Source organism: Sarcophilus harrisii, chromosome 4 (assembly GCF_902635505.1).
Source record: "Sarcophilus harrisii chromosome 4, mSarHar1.11, whole genome shotgun sequence".
NCBI lineage: Eukaryota > Metazoa > Chordata > Mammalia > Dasyuromorphia > Dasyuridae > Sarcophilus > Sarcophilus harrisii.
The window spans coordinates 455,583,145-455,601,794 of NC_045429.1; the positions used below are offsets into that span (position 1 = coordinate 455,583,145).

Consider the following 18,650-nt stretch of genomic DNA (forward strand, 5'->3'; position numbering starts at 1 on the left):
AGAAGGTAGAGCAGAAAAAGAGGATTGCACATAAAACTTCTGACCCTCTAGGGTACAGGATAAATTTAATATGTCCCTTTCAAAGCTATCCTGCTTGATGGTGCACTCTTGCCTTCCTGGTCTTCTTCCTCTGTTCTGACAGCTTGTTCCAGCCATCCCCTCACAGCCTCCAACGTCGAGGGGACAAGACCACCAACGCCACCTTGCCAAACCAAACAGAGCCCACTCGGTCCATCTCACCCACCAAAAAAAGGTCTTAAGCTCTCACACACGTAAGAAGTTTAAGGACCTTAAACCTTTTGAAGGGATTTGTTTTGTTGTTCGACATTCGGCTCCCTTGCCTCTATCAGTTCATAAAATGCTCCTCGCTCCCTCAGAACTCTTCCTTGGGTTGTTTCTTAGGGTGCTGAAACATTCTATCTTGTGCACAGAGATTTGTGGAACTATTCCCCAACTGCTGAGCCCCACCTCAATTTCCACTCTTCTCACTTGCTATGATTTCAAAGGGCTGGCTTTGCCGTCCCAGGGATTGGAGGGGGCAAGATGGGGTTGGTGCTAACGGTACCGTGTCCTCTCCCAAATAAGGGCCTGTGGCCATTAAAGGGCATTTTTGTGTGTGTGGACTCTGCTCAGTCATCCAGCAAAGGCGTCAAACAGGGCATCACACGCTTGGCGAAGATGCAGCCCCTGGGCTAAGGAGGGACTCCCCATACGAGAGCAGCTCTTCACAGGCTTTAGCTGGCAGCTGACATTGTGCTGATTGTACCAAGCCCCCCAGACAAAACAGCCTGCTGGGAAGGGATCTGTAACCTCTCCAAAGAGCCCTGATCAACCTTGCATAAAGAACATCTACAACATTTGGATGGAAAATATATATAACTCAACCCAAAGTCATCTTGTACACATGGGACAGAAAATACAGATGGTCGCGGGGTCAGTCCTGGAACCGAACATGAGAGCTGGATGTCCTGTCTGCAAGGAAGGTCCCGTTCATGACCCCAAGTCTCCCATGGAAACAAAGACCTGTCTTTTTCAGTTCCCAGTCTATCAGTGTTGTTAATGGCTACAAGACATGCATAAATAGCACCCATAGAGCAATGCAGCAATCAATCCATGGGGAAATTCACAAAAAACAAAACAAGAGTTTGAAAATAGCATAAAGAAAACTTATGATAAGAAGGGAAGATGGCCTTGTTACATGGGAAAGGTGAAGGATGGCAAGCTGACTGTCAGAATGGGTAATGGAAGGGAGTAAGTATTTATAGAGCACCTACTATGGACCAAGCTTGTGCTAAATGCTTTACAAATGATTGTTGAATCCAGGGAGGGATTCTTGTTATTATCCTTGTTTTAAGATTATCATCTTATTTTAGGATGAGGAAAATGAGGCAGAAAGAGATGAAATGACTTGGCTAGGTAAATGCCTGAGTCTAGATTTGAACTCAGGTCTTCCTGGCTCCAGGCCTAGACTTCTGGGCACGGTAGTGCCCCCGGCTGCCTTGATATCCCCTTGGTAACTTCACCAAGTTGGGAGAGAGCAAAAAAAGGTCTTATTATACTAGGAAGACCTCCTGGCAAGCCCTGGATACGTTGTAGACCAGCCAGGCCTTTAGGAGGATCTGCCCTGCTGGAGGGACTCCTAAGGAGATGAGAGTTCCAGAGCAGGACATTTCCCATGACCCCAGCCAACTCCAGAGCCATAACCCTCGAACTCCCACTGTAGGGACCCTTGAACCAAGCTGCTCCGATGCTTTCTGATGTTGCCGCAGGTGCAGTGCACGCCCATGAGAAGGTCAAATTTCTCAATAATCCCAAGATTATTTACCTGCATCTAAGATGCCCTGGGCCAGGATAGCACCAAACTTTGCCATGACATCATCATGCTTGTCGTTGATGACTTTGGAATACAGCTGTCTGAACTGGTTGACCTGTGAGGAGAACCAGGAGACGTTGGGGTACCTGTGCTCAAACCAGTTATCCCCCCAAGCCGTGCACCTCCCCAGTCCAAAAGGAGCCAGTCAGGTCTGATGCGGCCCTGATCTCCTTCCTCTTTTGGGCTCTCCCGACAAGGCCTGGTCCTCAGCAGCCTAGTTCTCACAAGTGCACAGGAAGAGCTGCAGTCTTTGCCAGAAACAGGCGCCTGTGTTCCCCTGCCAGCTGTCACTCCCCAAACTAGCCTGCACTGCCGCTTCAGGTAAACGAGCCTTTCAAAACCGTATAAAAGCTATCTCTGGATTAAATGGATCTGATTAGACTGCCAGCTTACATCTGTGTGGACACGCATACACATACAGACACACAAACGCACACTTTCAAGCAGTCTGACAGCTGAAATAAGGTTGATTCCATCAGCTGAACTGACAATTCTTAAGATTCAGGGCTGACCTGGCCCAGACTTGAGCTGCTGTGACCCCCGACTGCACCTCAGTGCCAGAGTTCTTGAACATACACTCTTCTGATCTCTCCCTCTCCTCCCCTGATGCCCTAGGACCAGCCTAGCCCACCTCAACTTGTGATGGCAAAGTCCTGCCAGCTGGGCTCTGGGCCTGCAGGCGAATCAGAGGACATTGGGCTCAGAAAAACATTCCTTGTATTATCGCCCTGCCCCTCCCGCCAAAAAAAAAAAGAAAAAAAACCTTGATTTCTTCTAATTTCCTGACTTTCCCCCACTCTCCCAGGGCAGAAGCTGAGAAGCAAAATTCCGTAAAAGCTAGCGGATTGGGGGTCCACGTTAATCAGCGTTCACATTGATGAGCAAATGTATTGGTATGAGTAAGTTTCATTTACAACCAAATATCCCAATATCATTTTCTCCTACAAAATCTACATAAGATAACGCTTGAAACATCCTGAACAAAATCACTTTTATTTTTAAAGAATGCTTGAAAAATTCTGGGTGCTTTCATTGTCCCCAAGTTTGCACATCTCTTCTTCTGACCTTCAGAGCATGTACTTTTCCTTTCACTCGGTTCAGCATGTTCTGAAATTTTCCCTCTGACATTGAGCTATGGCGACGATGAAGCTCGAGAAGGACGAGCTTCAGGTAAAATCTCAGCCCCCCTGCTCGGGTGCCCTCCCTCTGGCCCCGCTCACCTTGGGACAAGTGATTTCCGTCTGCTGAATCATGATGAGAGCTGATGCGATGAGCGCGCCTTGCCGCACATAGTTCACAGGGTCATTGGTCATGGGCTCCAGCAAATTGATGGCTTCCTAAAGACATTTTCAAAGGAAACTTTCAGATGAAGTAAGCCTTGGCATATGTTATTCCAACACCAAGTGACTTCTGACCAGACCTCAGGGGACGGAACGTGGGTCGGTCGGTGCTTTCACAGAAATCTTGGTTCAACGAGGAATCAGGAAGCAGAGACAGGCTTGGACCAATGTGCAATGGCACAAACATTATCCAAATGTCCTCTGATGCTATTTACCCACAACAGAGGAGCACAAGAAGCATAACTCGATTTTCAATTTATAAATTAAAAAATGAGCATCGTCTCCCAGGCACATACCCACGTATGTTAGAAACAGATGTTTTAGATCCCTAAGAAAGAAAAATCCTTCAAGCACAGACCCCAGGGCCAGACAGGCTCCGTTATCTAGATCAACCCAATGACTAAGAAAGCAAGCAGACCGGCCTAGCACGACCAACAGAAAATTTCCACTGGATTCGTCCATCGGAGAAGTCTCCAAGAACGTTACTTTCAGAAGACCACATCGAACATGGAAGAATTTGAAAGGAACCCCCGGCCCCCCCACCTCATTTACTTTCAATGTACGTAAATGTAAATACGTCTATTAAGGGTATCAGGGCAAACATCCTATGTGCAAAGCCCCCTTTCAGAGCTGACGTGCTTCTGGGAAGCCACAGGCTAGAGGGGATTTTCCAACAGGTTTTCTCCCAGATGCTCATAATAAAGAGAATTAGCATGAGGGTCCCATGGAGCCAGCCTGGCACACATGGGGCCTGGCACCCTGAGAGAGATGCCCAAACCTTCTGAATGCCTTCCATGCCATCATCTCTTAGGAGGCAGGGGTAGGGCTGGGCACACAGGGTGTCACAAATGCCCGCAGATGGCTGGCTGCCCAGCAGTGTTTGAATATAGGGAAGATTGGTGTTCAATATGGGGAGTGTGACTTTGAAGGGATCAGTAACAGCTGAAGAGTAGCAGGGCTCCCAAACTTCTGTCTTCTTGGTCTCCTCCTGTGGGTGACCATGGGCAAGGAAGAGAGCCTCCTGGAGCTGAGGTCTGGATGGAGAGGGAGTTGTGGCCAATATTGTGGGGAAGGAGAGGGGGCCACATTCCCACTTGGCAGTTTCCTCTGTCCTAATTCACAGACTTTTCCTTGATGTCCCCAAGTCTAAGGACATTTAGAAATATCCAACAATGCCATGTTTTGGAAAATCTGAAGGGGTGGGATCAAAGCCAAAGAGAGACTGCACATCCCTTAGATTTCTAGAAATTAGTTAAGCAAAGAAAATCTCTGTAACTTTACCTGAACATGAAAAGAGAGCTCCCAGCGCCAAGCCAGCAGCCTATTCACAAGTCATGGGGAGAGTCAACCAAAGGGGACCTCAGGGAAGGGGATGAGGGGACACCCCAGGGGTAGCCGCCATGGCCCACACATAGGACAAGCAGATCTCCGGCCACGGGAATCTACCTTGTTTCCTGTGCCAGCACAGCAGATACCCAGCGCCATTGCAGCTCCGTAACGAACATGAGGGTTATAACTCTCCGACAACAAGGAAACTACACTTGGGCACTGTTCAGGTGTCCTGGTCAAAAAACAGAAGAGGAGAAACACATTTTAAACACAGTGGCTAAAACGTCTCCATATGGCACTATTTAAGATAAAAAAATACTGTTGTAGACTTTGTGTCTGCTGTCTAAATCACAGCCCACACCAAGCTGGGCAGGTTCAGTGCCCAGGAACAGAGTATTGGCAGTACAAAAGTAAAGGCTAAAGGGAAAGGACAGGTCATTCCCCTGCTCAACAAACCCCAGTGGCTCCCTATTACCTCTGGAAACTGAAACTCCACTGTTTGTTGCTTAAAGCTCTTTGTGATCTTACTTCAACCTTTCTTTATTTCATGCATTTTTCCCTTTCAAATAAGTGACTGACAATCCAGCCCAAGTCGCTTCCCCTGGTCCTTATCAGAGTCCCCCAGTACATCCAGGTTGAGGAAAGGATTAGATTTGGTCCTGTTGGTTCTAGAATAACAGGACAAAGGCAGAGCACAGTAAATCTGGGCATGATCTAGGGATGACTTGCCCAGATGAACGGAGATGTGCCCAGAAGTAGTGGGGTCCAATTTGCAAAAAGGGAGGTGGTTAGTGACTGGAGCCACTGTAGCAACCTGTCTTGTTCTGAGCTAGATGGTCCCTAAAGATGCCAAGATCCTGAAATTACACTCCAGAATTCTGTGAGTCACTCATATTCTACTTGGTCCTCAGTCTCCATTTGGTCCAAAGAGGAGAAAGTCACTCAGGGAGATGACTTGGAATCCGTGTGACTGCTCTTAAGATAATTTCATTCCCCTTGGTTAAATACCTTGGTTGCATATTAGCCAAATAAGGGTAGGCAATGAGCTAATTCTTGGTTTTAATTTTCATGGAGATTTTGCATTGACACAAGAGGAAGGTAAAAGAATGATAATTTTTTTTTTTTTTAACGTCTTCAGTAAAGGGAAAAATCGTCCCCAGAGGCAGCAGATGTGAATCCTCTCAGACAGCCTGGCGTACTAGGACTGAAAGCCGAATGCAGCCCACAGAATTCCTTAATTCTCGGACGTTTTTGGGGAGCTGCATTCCATCCTCACCCCTCAACTGGAAAGGAAATTCCTATTTCAGAGGGACTTGAGCCAAGTTTATGAAAACTGGCTCAGAGACACAGCTGGAAACCGGGGCAGGACAGCCAGTGCCTTCTCACAAAGCCTTCAACGTTGGCTTGGAAAGCAAGCTCAGATGGGTTAAGACCATCTTTTTTAGCTTGGCTAACACTGCGATAATATCAACAGCAACAGGATCCTCAAATAGTTCATGGGGGGTCGAGGGGAGAGGAAAACGAACCAGGAATGTAGGAGTAAAAGTGGCAGGGGAAGCTATGTTGGATGGAGGAGCTGGGAGGTCAAGGGCTCTTGGGATCATCCAACCCACTAAGTTTCATTAACTCTGTAAGAAACAAATTGATACCCAGAGAGGGGCTTTGATCCAAGGCCCCCTCCTTGCTCTCCCATCTCCTAGCTCCAGCTAGGCTGCCTTGCTTTCCCTGAGGAGGGAAGAGGGGGGGATGAATGGGTGGTAGCAAGGCCAGTGATCTAGCAGAGGGGGCTATTTGTGGGCTCGTGGCGTGGATGATGGGGAGGAAGGCAGGCCCTTCTCCACACTGATCACTACCCTCAGTGACAGCTGTCAGCGGCAGAACCACAACTCCAGCTGGTGCATTTACCTTGCCTGGGATTAGGCGTCCATGACTTCCTAGGCCTTTCCCAACCGGGCTGCAGCACACACCCTGCCAGAAGGTAAGCTTCTTGCAGGCTTGCTGGCCCTGAAATCCCTAGCACTCAGTTCAGTGTCTGGCTCTTTCATCCAAACGCTTTCTTAGAAATTGCTGTGGCTCTGCTACTCGGTACGTGACTGATGGTGGAAAAGGTGCTGTCAAGTGAGCTGCCTCCCCTAGGTGAGCTGCAAGGCTCCTTCCAGTCCTGGGTTCTGGGATCAGCTCTGCCAGGCATGCTACAAACAGAAGCTCGCAATAAGATGAGAAGGGCATAGCCAGCTTGGTTTCTTGTCTTCCCACTTTCCTGAGCTTAGCACTGGGCTCGCCTTATGTGCTTCCCCCATATCTTACTTTAGGAGAAACCCGTTAAGTGCAGTTTCTCTTATACCACTAGTACCAGCGATCTCTGGGGAAGACATGGCCCTCACTACTGGGGGAACTGTAAAGAGTCTAAGAAGTGGCTCTTGCTAGGAGTCTCATGTGAATCTGGCTGGAGAGACAAGGCCTGCCCAGTGCCATTGAGGGAATCTGTGAAAACAACAATAGTGCCCATCACTGCGAGCCACCAGGTCTGACCTCTGGACGTGGCTCAAATGACTCAGAGTGGGACGACCGATGCTGTGGATGGTGGCTAAAGCTAAGGGCCTTTGGCTGGGGCCAGTGCCACGGACACACAAAAAGGGGTGCTTGGTTATACAAGGCAGTAAATGACAGCCTGGAGAGGGATATGGGCAGCGAGGTGGCACAGGTCTATAGTTAAGAAGACAATTTCCTGTTCTGTAAAATGAGGTGGAGAAAGAAATGGCAAACCGCTCCAGGAACTTTGCCAAGAGAACCCCAGATGGGGTCACAAAGAATCAGACATGACTAAAAAAACCACTGAACAAGAACAAAGTAAGCGAGGATGAAGATAATTGACATTTATGTAGCATTTCAAGGTTTGAAAGGCACTTAGTACAGATATTATCTCATCTGATCTTTGCAAACTCAATAACCCATTTTACAAGAAGCAGAGGTCAGTGGGGGAAGTTTCTGAGGCCAGATCAGAACTCAGTAATGGGCCTTCCCGACTCCCGGCCCAGTGCTCCTCGCTGCCAAACACAAGTGCCCTGCTCTCTAGAAGGCAGAGAACATCTCAAGGACTATAGTTGTCAGGGGAGATTTGGAGAAGGGAGATCCAAGGTGATCCAGGTAAGAAGAATGGGCAGAACATAGACATAAGGGGAATCTGGGGGGACAGTAAATCTACTTGTCTTGCTGAAGAAGTATTTTGAAGAATGGACTTGCCTTGAACGTAAGACCAAGTGGGCTGCTCGATGGACGATGGGGAATAGTCTTGCTACTGTGACTCATGGGAAAAAGCTGGCTGGGAGCCTGATGTTCCCAGCCCACCCTTGCCCTGGGGCTTGCGGAGGGATCCACAGAGGACGGAGGTCCCCTTGTTCCTCCTCTGCTTGTTTTGTGTTTCCCTGTCTACACGAACTGGCCAAAGGTGGTTGGCAGCAACATTCCTGAATCTATTAGGCCACATGTGAAAAGAAAAGAAATACAGACCAATATCACCGCGGCCTGGAGCATAGGGAAAGAAGAAGCACTACAACGGAGAGCATGACTGGTCAATGAACTTACTTTTTTAATATGAGGAAATTGCAGCATTTTTGCTGAAGGCAACATGAAGTAAATCTGCTGTTACCGAAATGGGGAACTCTAATTTACTGTCCCCAAAGGGTCTCTTGGCCCGCTGAGAATGGCCATGGGGCCGAAGTCTCTGTCAGCACAAACCTCCCGCCAGCAGGAACTGGGCAAGGCTGTAAGCATGGGTTGCAGACTCCAGGTCTATCACCCAACTGGAAACTGCACAGATGATTTCCTTCCTTTCAACTCAGAGCCTTCTCCCAATGTTTCCTTCTCTACCAAGCAGCACAAAAGCACATACATCAATCAAGGAGGCCTCACAGACTGTGTTCTCTGAGCTCCAGCCTTTCCCTACCTTTTCCACTTGAGCAAAAGTCCTGGAAAACAAATATACCTAAATAAAGATACCGAGTGGGCCATCTGAGAGGGGTTCGGGTCAGCCTGACAGGGACCAAGAAAGCTGAAGGAAAGGACAAGCACTAAATTATCCCTCAGATAAAACTGCAAGAAACTCCCTGGCTCCTTTAACATTCTGAATTTCTGAGCTCATAAGATTCAGAACTAGAAAAGGCCTTAGTTCCACCAATTAATTTTATAAGGGAGCAACTGAGGCTCAGAGAAAGGGAAGTTTCCACACCAAAAATCATCAAGGAGATCCCAGATAATCTGCCCAACGTTACACAGCTGAAATCAAATGGATCCAAATGTTCATTTGGAACATTTCCTAGAAATAATACCAAGAGAACAGATAACGCTAAGAACTAGCACATCTACCGAGTATGAATTTGGAAGAGCAGCATCAAAGTAGGTCCTGGGAAAGCCTAGGGAGTTGGCAGCTAATCTCCTCTTTAGTGATGAGACAACTTGGACTAGCGATGAGGTGCCATGCCCAAGGTCACACCACAAGGTGGGGCAGGCATTGTTAGTGAGAGATCTTAAACTCCCATATACAGATATGGGGGCTCTGCTCCTGTGTCCAGGGGAGCGGCCAGGTCGCAGGCTCCTTCCCATGCACTTTCTGGAACACTCATCATCTTGTTCTCTGGCCATCTGAGCGCTCATTCTGGGCATGTGTACCAAGGCTCTCAGCTGTCCAGTCTTGTTTGTTCTCTCTTCCCTACCTCTCCTGGTGATCCCATCAGCTCGCACTGGCTCAGCCCCTTTCTCCGTGCAGATGACAATCCCAAGAGAGCTATCCCTCCTCTGAGCCCCATTTCTGTGCCTCTGAATATATGTCTTTGCCACCAGATGTTCCACAGATGAAACTCAACCCCTTCTCTGCCCCCAAACAAGCCCTCTTTGTGCCAAGAGGAGAGCCATCATTCTGGTCATGGAGGTTCACCAGCCTGGGGTCCTTCTGCACCGCACCCCACCTCCCAGATCGGCTTGGCTGCCAAGTCTTGTCTATTCTACCTCTTTGACACCCCTCCCATTGGCCCTTTTCTCTCCACTTCCACAATCTCTCCTCTGTTCTACAATCCATCCTGTGCTGTCAAGACACAAACTCCAGCAGTTCCCCATCACCTCTGGGGCAAAGACCAGCCCTTCCCACCTGTGGTTCAGGGCAGGAATGACTGTTCCCGGGATCAGGCCATCCAGCTGCATATGAATACACCCCCATTCTATCATCCTCTCATAGCCTGTGAGACAAAGGGCCACCAACTCCTGTGATTTGGTCTGGCTGCTTCTGACAATGTTTTCTGGTCCATTGCTATCCCAAGAGCCCTTGGACAGCCCGGAAGGCTGCCAGCTGCTGCTTTGTATTGGTAAGGGGGATTTTTTCACAAACATGCATACTCACACATATGTGAGGTGCATGTTTGCTCTGCTGAGGCCTATAAACCAAACCAGGTAAGGACCCTGAATCGACCCAAATTATTCTTCAGCCCTTCTCAGATAGTGTTGTGGATTCTCCCTGCCATGTGCAGTGAGTATTAAAAGCCCACTCCTAAATCTGCCATATTCCTCCACACATACTCTACAATGTGAACTAAAACTCTCTGCTTTAATTCAGTGATATGAGACATGATGCTGCCACAGATAATTTCCATTAAACAATGAGGAGTTGCTTTGTCCCTCAGGTTCCTTGAGTCCTGAATAATATCTGAGCAATGACCTACCAGTTTATAGCCCTCCCCTGCCCCCAATACTCCCATTCTACAGCAGGGAGTAAATCAATAATCAGCTCATTTTAACACTCTACTCTGCCCGTGGGGCTCTACTATAAAGCTGAGAAATGTTGAAGACACACTTTGATGGAAAACAGGACAGTATAATATTCTCACTGCAACCCCAAGTCAAGCCTCTAATTTAGTGAAAAGGACTACTAAAAAGAGGAAGGAGAATTTTATTTTAAGGTTACTAATGGTTCCTCAAAGTTTAGGAAAAAACCTCTTCGGGAATGTAAATAGTGGAAAAGCAGAGTTCTAGAACAGTCAGGCGGCTGTGAAGCCCATAAACTCCAAAGTGCACATAAAACTTCTTGTCAACTTCTTATTCAAGGAACAGACCGAACACATTCTTCAGGAAGAAAGATGGAGCTATTAGGGAGATGAACGCTAGCAAATGTTAGTAAATTAACCTGCTTTCACCAGCGCCACATCTGTATGCGTTTCCTCCAATGTTCCACTCAGTGACAATATTAAAAACATAGAAGAATCATCTGGAGAAACAAACAATTTCAAGATTATGTGAACCTCCAAACCCTTGCAAATCAAAAGTGCCCAGCAAAATCCGGGGGGACTGAATTTATAAAAGAAAAGCCAGAAATCTTAGCAACGAGAATCCAAGACGAGCATATGACGTTCCTGTAAATCTTTACTAGATGTCAATATGCAGGTGTGTGAGAGGATTAGAAGCAGAAGGGGTCTGACTCCCTTACTATACAAAAGGAGGAAACAAAGTGGGGACCTGATCAGGGTCACCTGATTACTGACTGAAAAAGCGAGGAAAGGCCCTGATATTCTTTCTGCTATCATCAATGCTTGCTACTATCTTTTAAAAAAAAAAAAAAAGTCAGGATAGTTGGGGGAGGGTGTTTCTGAAACAGAGGTAGGGGCTCTCTAACCCTAACCCTAACCTCTCTTACAGGGCTGGATTACAGGCTTCATCCTGGGTCCTCTGGAGACATGGCTGATCACTGCTTGGATAAGAGTTCCAAAGTCTTTCAAAGATTCTTTTTTCTCCCAAATCATTTTATTATCATGTAAATTATCCTCCTGGTTCAGCTTACTCAACTGCATCAGTTCATAATTCTTCCCAAGTTTCTCTGAAATCCTTTCTTCCATTTTTATAGCACAATCATATTCCATCGTATTCTTTTATCACAATGTGCTCAATCATTGCCCACTAGAGATATACTTTCAAGTCAGTTCTTTGCTACAACAAAAAGTGTTCTGCTAGTTATTCTCACAAGGCTTTTCCTTTTAGCTTTTTCCTTTATCTCTTTTTATCTTCTATGTCTGAGAATAGTATTTCTGGGATAAAAGATATTTTGTAACTTTGGTGGGGTGTCAGGGTAGGGGGAGCTCTAAATTTCTTTCTAAAGTGAGTGGACTAATTCCCAGGTATTTTTCCATGTGCTCCATGAAAACTGGTATTAAAAAATTTCCCCCCAATCTAATAGGTGTGAGATAGATCCTTGGAGCATTTTCTTATTACTGTGTAGAACATTTTCCATGTTGGTATGAAGAACCTGAATTTCACCCTGTAAGCACGGTACACATGTGGTATCCAAGAGAGAGGGGGTGTGTGCATGTGCATGTGCAAGTGCAAGTGCATTTACACAACCAGCTGAACGATATTTAAAGGACTACAAGCAAAATGACTGAGGCCTTTGCTTTTAAATCACAATTAAGTGAAACAGAGAGAGGTAAAAGCCATTGCCTAGGTGTATTTAATAATATAACTATATGGATGCATATGAAGGCATTTGACTCACCGTACAGAAGGAAGAAACAAAGTGGGGACTGACCTGACCTGTCCAGGGTCACCTGATTACTGACTGGAACAGCCAGGAAAGGCCCCGATATTCATTCTGCTATCATCACTGCTCGCTACTATCTTATCTCCATATTTAAAAAAAAAAAAAAAAAAAATCCCTGTAACAAATTGGGATAGTTTGGGTGTCCCAATAAAGGGATAATAGATCCCTTTGATCTATTATTTAGATTGAGTAATAAACACTGCCTTCAACATGATTTCTCCCACATCACTGGAGCCCTGACATTTTTTTTAGCCCATATATCATTCTGGCTGTGTTATCCCAGTTTCTTGCTGATCTCTTCAACTTCTAGAATTTGTTTGATGCTATAATTGAAGGACAAATAAAATGTTACTACAGAATAATAAAATTTTAGGCCCTCATGGAACTTTAGAGATCACTTAAGACTACTCCTTCTTTTCACAGATGAAGACACCCAGTCTGACAATGTACACACCTTTCAGGAGATGGCTACAATCAAAAACCAAAACCAAAACCCAGTTGTTGATGTCAATAGTTCTAACAATATTAATTTACATGAGAAATACTAAAACCCACACACGTATGCTCTGACATATATACCAATATTCTCCCTTGAGTGAAAGTAACCTTTCTTTTAACACTGCCCCTAACTGTAGTTTATTTAAAATGACCAAGAGATTGCTATAGGGAATTTCCTCTGGTAAGTTTGATTTTGCAGCTTGATGGGCATGGTTGTGGTACATAATTGTGGGTACTTATGAAAGGAAAGGATGTGTCGGCCTTTAATGGGGGAGAGCCCGGAGTTCTGCTAGGATCTGAAGATCTTTTTTGTAATGCGGTGGGGAAGGGGGCAGTGCAGAGGGCAAAGTAAACAGCAAAAATGAAATTGGAATGGGGGGATGCAATGCTGGCTAATATTTCAATGACTATTGTATCCTAACCCTCAAGAACATCCCTCTAAAGGGCTAAGCTATTGACAAACATTATTGTGATGAAATAGTATCATGCTTTACAACTGAATGCCAAGTCTAGAGATGTCTACATCCCCAAAAGGCATCTGGAAGGAGAATAACCAGGACCCCTGCGGGCCACCTTATTAGGAAAACTTGTAGGCGCGAGTCAGACTGAAAGAGTGGTGGGACCCCAGTGAGCACACAGCATACCTCTAAGCTCTTCAAATGGCAGAAGACATTCCTACAAAGCTACAAAGGAAAGATTGAATGAGGTTTGAGGAGGTAGCTTCCAAATACTGAGTGAGCCGTTTCTAAGCAATGAAGCAGACCCTAAGTGCCTCCGACTCAAACCCCAGTTTGAAATGAATTATGCCCCAAACTCACCGTAATGCACATTCTGCTAACTGCTCAATTATGACGTGGCTGCTAAGGAGCAAAGCCCTCTGGTTGACACTGTATCTCTGTGGAACCATCATGGGTTGTACTTCTAAAAGCTATATTTAAGTGAATCTCACAATCTCATGCACAATCCTCTTTTCTGCTTTCTGTTTACAGAAGTGCTCAAACCCAGTAAGAGATGGAGAGCTCATTTCAGGTCAGGACTCCCTTGCTTTACCTCTGATGGCCTCTGAGCCATCCTGACCCTGGCCAAGTCCCTTAACCTCAGAGAGTTGCAGGCAGGCAGAAGGTGTTTAGCAAACTTTCTATTCTGATGCAATTCTGATGCAATCACAGGGCTTTTTAAAGAAAGAAAAAAGATTTAAAAAAAAGGTAAAAGTTTAACTTCTAAGGGCCCTCCTATCAACTCCCATTTCCATAGTAGAAAGTTTTCTATGGAAATGCCCCCAAATCATACATTACCCTGGGTTACTGGAGTGCAGGAACTGGATGCTGGAGGCCTGGACTTCCTGCCCTGTCAAATGGAAGGTGCTGGAAAGTCAAGAGCCGACTTCCTTAGGGGCAGACTCCACAGCTCAAGCCCTGCACTTGATAGAATTCATCCATTCTGTTTCAATCATCTGCCCAAATGGATGTCACATCACACATGCATCTTTAACTCTGTACCAAGTCTCAGCTTCTCCAGCTGCCTACGGCCTACTCTACTCTAATGACAAGAAAGCATGTCTAAAACCAAGTGGGTGATTTTTCAGTCTTCTTTCCTCCCTCCTTCTCCTAGGGCTTCCCTATATCTGGGAACAAAACAGTCATTCCCTTGGAGTGATCCTTATCAATCCCTGCTAATTCCTACCCAAATACGCAGTCTACCATCAAGACGTGTCAATCCTTTCTTTTCTGCCTCTTTTTGCTGTCCCCACATCACTTTAATCCACGCTGTCATTGCCTCAAACCTGAAATATCATTCAAATCTCAGCCATGTTCAGGTTAATAATGATGGCAGGGGATTAAATTAGAAAAAATAGCTAGAATTATGCTCTAAACAGATACTGACTAGTTGGAATGGTGGTCCAAATCCAATGATATTTAATAGCGATGAATTGTTACATCCTGTAAAAGCTGTCAGATGGATTTATTCTACGTGTTTCCAGAAGTGCCAACTGGGACCACCAACTCAAAAAAGGATTGGTCCCAGAATGACCTGCTTTAAGAGATAGCACGCTCTTGGCCCAGTCTACCACTGGGATGTTCAAGGTTGTGAGACTATATGGCAGGGAGGACTTCAAGACAATCCGCCCAAACCTTTGAGGTCATTTCCAAATCCAAATCAATCTTCTAGATTTCCAGATTAGTGTTGGAAGGAGTCACAAAGGTAGCTGAGTTTATGCATCTGTGGCAACTCTCTGTGATGAACATAAACAGCAGTGACTCTCATCCCCATCCAAGATGGTCAGCTTCTCCTTGTGCTCTTTTTTAAGCCAGGGAAGTTAAAAGTAGTGGGACTTTTGACAAATGCCTTAATTAACCAAGAGACTTAAAAGAGAGAAATGAAAAAGTGGGAATGATGGCTGCCTCCCTCTATATTCTGGCAGGAGCGAGAGAGAGCACTGACTGTAAAATTCTTTCAGGGCTCCCAATCCTTGGTGTGCCCTTTGCCATGGAATGGATGTCCAATGAGGAGAGCACACTGAGGCTCTGACACATCATCTTTTCTTAATATTCAGTCCAACAAATACTTCCTATATCCAAACCAGATAAAATGAAATAGACCCTGGCTTCCAGGAGCTTATATTCCCCTGGGGAGAGAGGCTCCCAATTACACACAGACAAAGGTGCTCTCTTAAAGGACAAGGCGCTGCAGAGAGAGCTCCCACCTTGGCGAAGCTGGAGAGGGAGAAAGGCTAAAGTAAAGGGGGGATGATTTTCAAGCATGGGGGCACGGGGACCTGTCAACTTTGGGCAGAAAGAAGTAGGTTAGTTTGGTCTGACTAGGGAATAAAAAAAAAGAGAATATGAAATACAGCTCCCAAGGTTGGCGGGTCACCTCCCACCCATCAAACTGGCAAAATGAAAGAATGGAAATAAAGCTGGGCCGGCCTGAGAAAGGCACACCAATAAATCCCAAGGAGAACTGTGAATTCATCCAGCATTTGCAAGTTTATTAGAAAATGACTCAATTGTACCTTCTGACCCGAAGGTGCCATTGCTGGCCATATGCAAGAAGGTTAAAGAAAAAGAAAAGTCTTAAATATGTCAAAATATTTATAGCAGCACCTCTTCTGGTAATACATTGAAAATAAGGTGCAAGAAGTGAGGCTCCACTGACTGGGGAGCTGCTGAACCATTATATAAGGATGTTTAAATTTTTTTAATTTTTCTTCAATTAAAATGCTATTTTTCTCCTTTCCAAGCACTCCCTCTGGGGAGAAAAAACCCACAAACCCTTGTGGCAAATATGCACAGTCAAAGGACAAATTTCTGCACTGGACATGCTCCAAAGTTATATATTATTTATATATAAAATACAATCACCGTTCCATTGTTTTTCAGTCATGTTCGACTCTTTGTGACCCCATATGGCGTTTTCTTGGCAAAGTAATACTGGAGTGGTTGATCATGTTCTAATTCAGCTCATTTTACAGATGAGGAAACCAAGGCAAACATGGCTAAGTGACTTGCCCAGAGTCACACAGTTAGGAAGTGTGCCAGGCCAGATTTGAACCCAGGAAGATGAGTCTTCCTGTCTCTAGGACTAGGCTCTCTATTCAATGTACCACCTAGCTGCTGCAAAATGAAATTATATTACATATATGCTTATTTTTTTATATCATAACTTTCTATGTTCTATAATGACATGCTATTTAACTTACATTAAACATAAAATATTTAATCCTATGCCATGTAATTCATATATAAATATAATACAATCACATACGTATATGTAATTTTGAATATGGCCAATGCAGAGATTGGTGCAGTTTGTCAAGAACCAGTTCTCTTAAGAGAACCCCAGCTTAGTTCTCTTACTTGGGGGGGGGGGGTTGAGGACTTCCCCAACAATTATTTTCTTCCTCTTTAGGGAACCTCTCCAACTCCACATATAAGGAGCTCTGGGCGGATCCCCAGACTTGCAGTGAGTCCTGTATACTTTGCCGTATTTCTTTTACCTATGGATTTCCTGACTTATAGCTCCAAAGAAAGGTAACTTTCTTTATTCCTAAGATGAGAAGGCAGTCAGCAGGAAAGCCAACTCCCAAGGCAGATGAAAGACAAGGGGAGGGGACAGATCTGGGAGCGGGAGGGGAAGGGGATGACAATGGTGGTAGGGCCGACAGGAGGAATTCCATTAAGAGTGCACAGCAGGCAAATGCCAAGATCTAGAAGCGTTTCTCCTGAGACTGGAGAGGAAAGAGGGGTGCTGTGGGCCCCCCGATGGCAGACATGTGGAGATGGTCTGGCTAGTCGCTGTCCCTCTCTGTCCTGGCCAGGGCTAGAATGGAGCAACTGGGGAAGGTACAGAGGAGAGTCCACAGCTGGGATGGGGGGGTGGGAAGGGAGGCTACTGGATGCCAAACAAACAGGGCCAGCCTTTGGTCTCTGCGGGGAGATCCTGAGAGACCTCTCGGTGGGCAGCCTCGGAACAGAGGGAGAAGCGGCAGAGTCCACTGGCCCGTCTGTGTCACCCTGAGCCAGGCAGCCTCTCAGAGACACCAACAATGAGGAAGAAGCCTTTCTCTAGCTGGACAGACAGGTGTCACATCAGCAATGACTTTGAGGAGCACATGATACTGAAAAAAGGGGAAAAAAACAAACTCCAGGTTGTCTCCAACTAAAGGGGACGGGGAAAAAAAGGGCAGGGAGTCAAAAAATAGCACTGTGTACAGAAGAAACAAGCTCAGGAGGACACTGTCCCAAGTTCAAATATGCCTTCAGACACTATTTGCCTCAATTTCCTCATTTGTAAAATGCAGGCAAGGGGGTCCTTGGGAATCCCTCTGCTGACTGTAGCGCCTCAGATGAGGGCTAGCCAGCACCTCCTCCCCAGGCTGGATGGAGATCCAAGCCATGCCGCCGGAGCTTGGGAAAGGGCCTTAGCCGTTAGGTGGCTCCCTACACAGGCTGAATGGGGCCTGTCTGCAAAGGGCCCTTACCTGTTTGGCAATCAGACAAATCAGACCATTTCCCTAAGTCACTAAAATGATGCTGGAATATGTCAATCTAAAAGACTGTCTTGGACATTCACACTTCAATTGCTTTCTCCATTAAACAAAAATTAAGCCAGGATTAAAAACAATAAACCGAGGTACATACTGCACTCTAAGCAAGACAGCCTTGCAAATCTCAGGTGCGCCTGGGACGGGAAGGGAGCCCAACTCAATCCCTCACGTATGAGGTTCTTCCTGATTTTCTGCTTCAGAGGGGTGCGTCCAACCATGGCACGGAAGCCATTAGGGCGAAAGCACAAGCGTGAAGGTGGACTCTGGACACCCCTCCGCCGGGACTGGGTGGTGGGGCCTGGCTTCACGTTCACTTCTTTGGACATTATTCTAAATTCGGTTCTAGCAACAAGCTAGTCTCTGAAATGCAAAAAGCACCCCTCTCTGTATTCTACATCAAGCTCTGGAACTCAGGCCAAAATCTATTTCCTCTCCCTAGATTATGCTCTTCCTCCATGTAAATCCTGTGAACAAGCTGATAAAACTATAACAAAGAGACAAAAAGCTTCCCCAAAAGCATGTGTCTAAGTTAGCCTTACTGGTGCTCCATATAAGGCTGTAACTCAGAAGGGCCTGAGCCAGCAGGCTTCGCAGGAGAGCTCTATGTATGTGTATATATATATCATATCATGTGGATGGGCCACCGGCAGGAACGTGGGCCCTCCAGGCCCCCAAGGACATGGGGGAGAACGCTCAACAAGTTTCCTCTTAATTCAGAAACCCAGCCTTTATCATTAGCCCCCCTGGAAACATTCTCCCATCCCCCAGGAGCCTGGCATCTCTCGGGAGCTGAACTCTGAGGACGTGTGGGTGCCGGGAGCCTCAAGCCACGTTCTGAAAACGTAGGAAGGCAAGCTGGAGCTGGCCTGATAAGCTTTACTGAGTTACTAACAATTATGAAGGATGCCCCAACTCTCTCACAATGACCAGATTCAAAAGGAAATGACCTTGCTGGCACTGTTACAAGCACACACAAGATTCATTTGT

The 18,650-nt window shown here is 46.0% G+C and overlaps 1 protein-coding gene across 1 annotated transcript in view; it reads right to left on the bottom strand.

Moving 5' to 3' along the window:
• The window catches only part of PSMD1 (proteasome 26S subunit, non-ATPase 1), a 97,290-nt gene that overhangs the window by 19,963 nt on the left and 58,677 nt on the right, over positions 1 to 18,650 (bottom strand). Inside the window, exons 17-19 of the mRNA XM_031968152.1 lie at positions 4,660 to 4,774; positions 3,094 to 3,210; positions 1,826 to 1,928 (exon numbers count right to left, since the gene is read on the bottom strand). Of these exons, the coding sequence (XP_031824012.1) occupies positions 1,826 to 1,928; positions 3,094 to 3,210; positions 4,660 to 4,774 (335 nt within the window). The remainder of the gene's footprint in view (positions 1 to 1,825; positions 1,929 to 3,093; positions 3,211 to 4,659; positions 4,775 to 18,650) is intronic.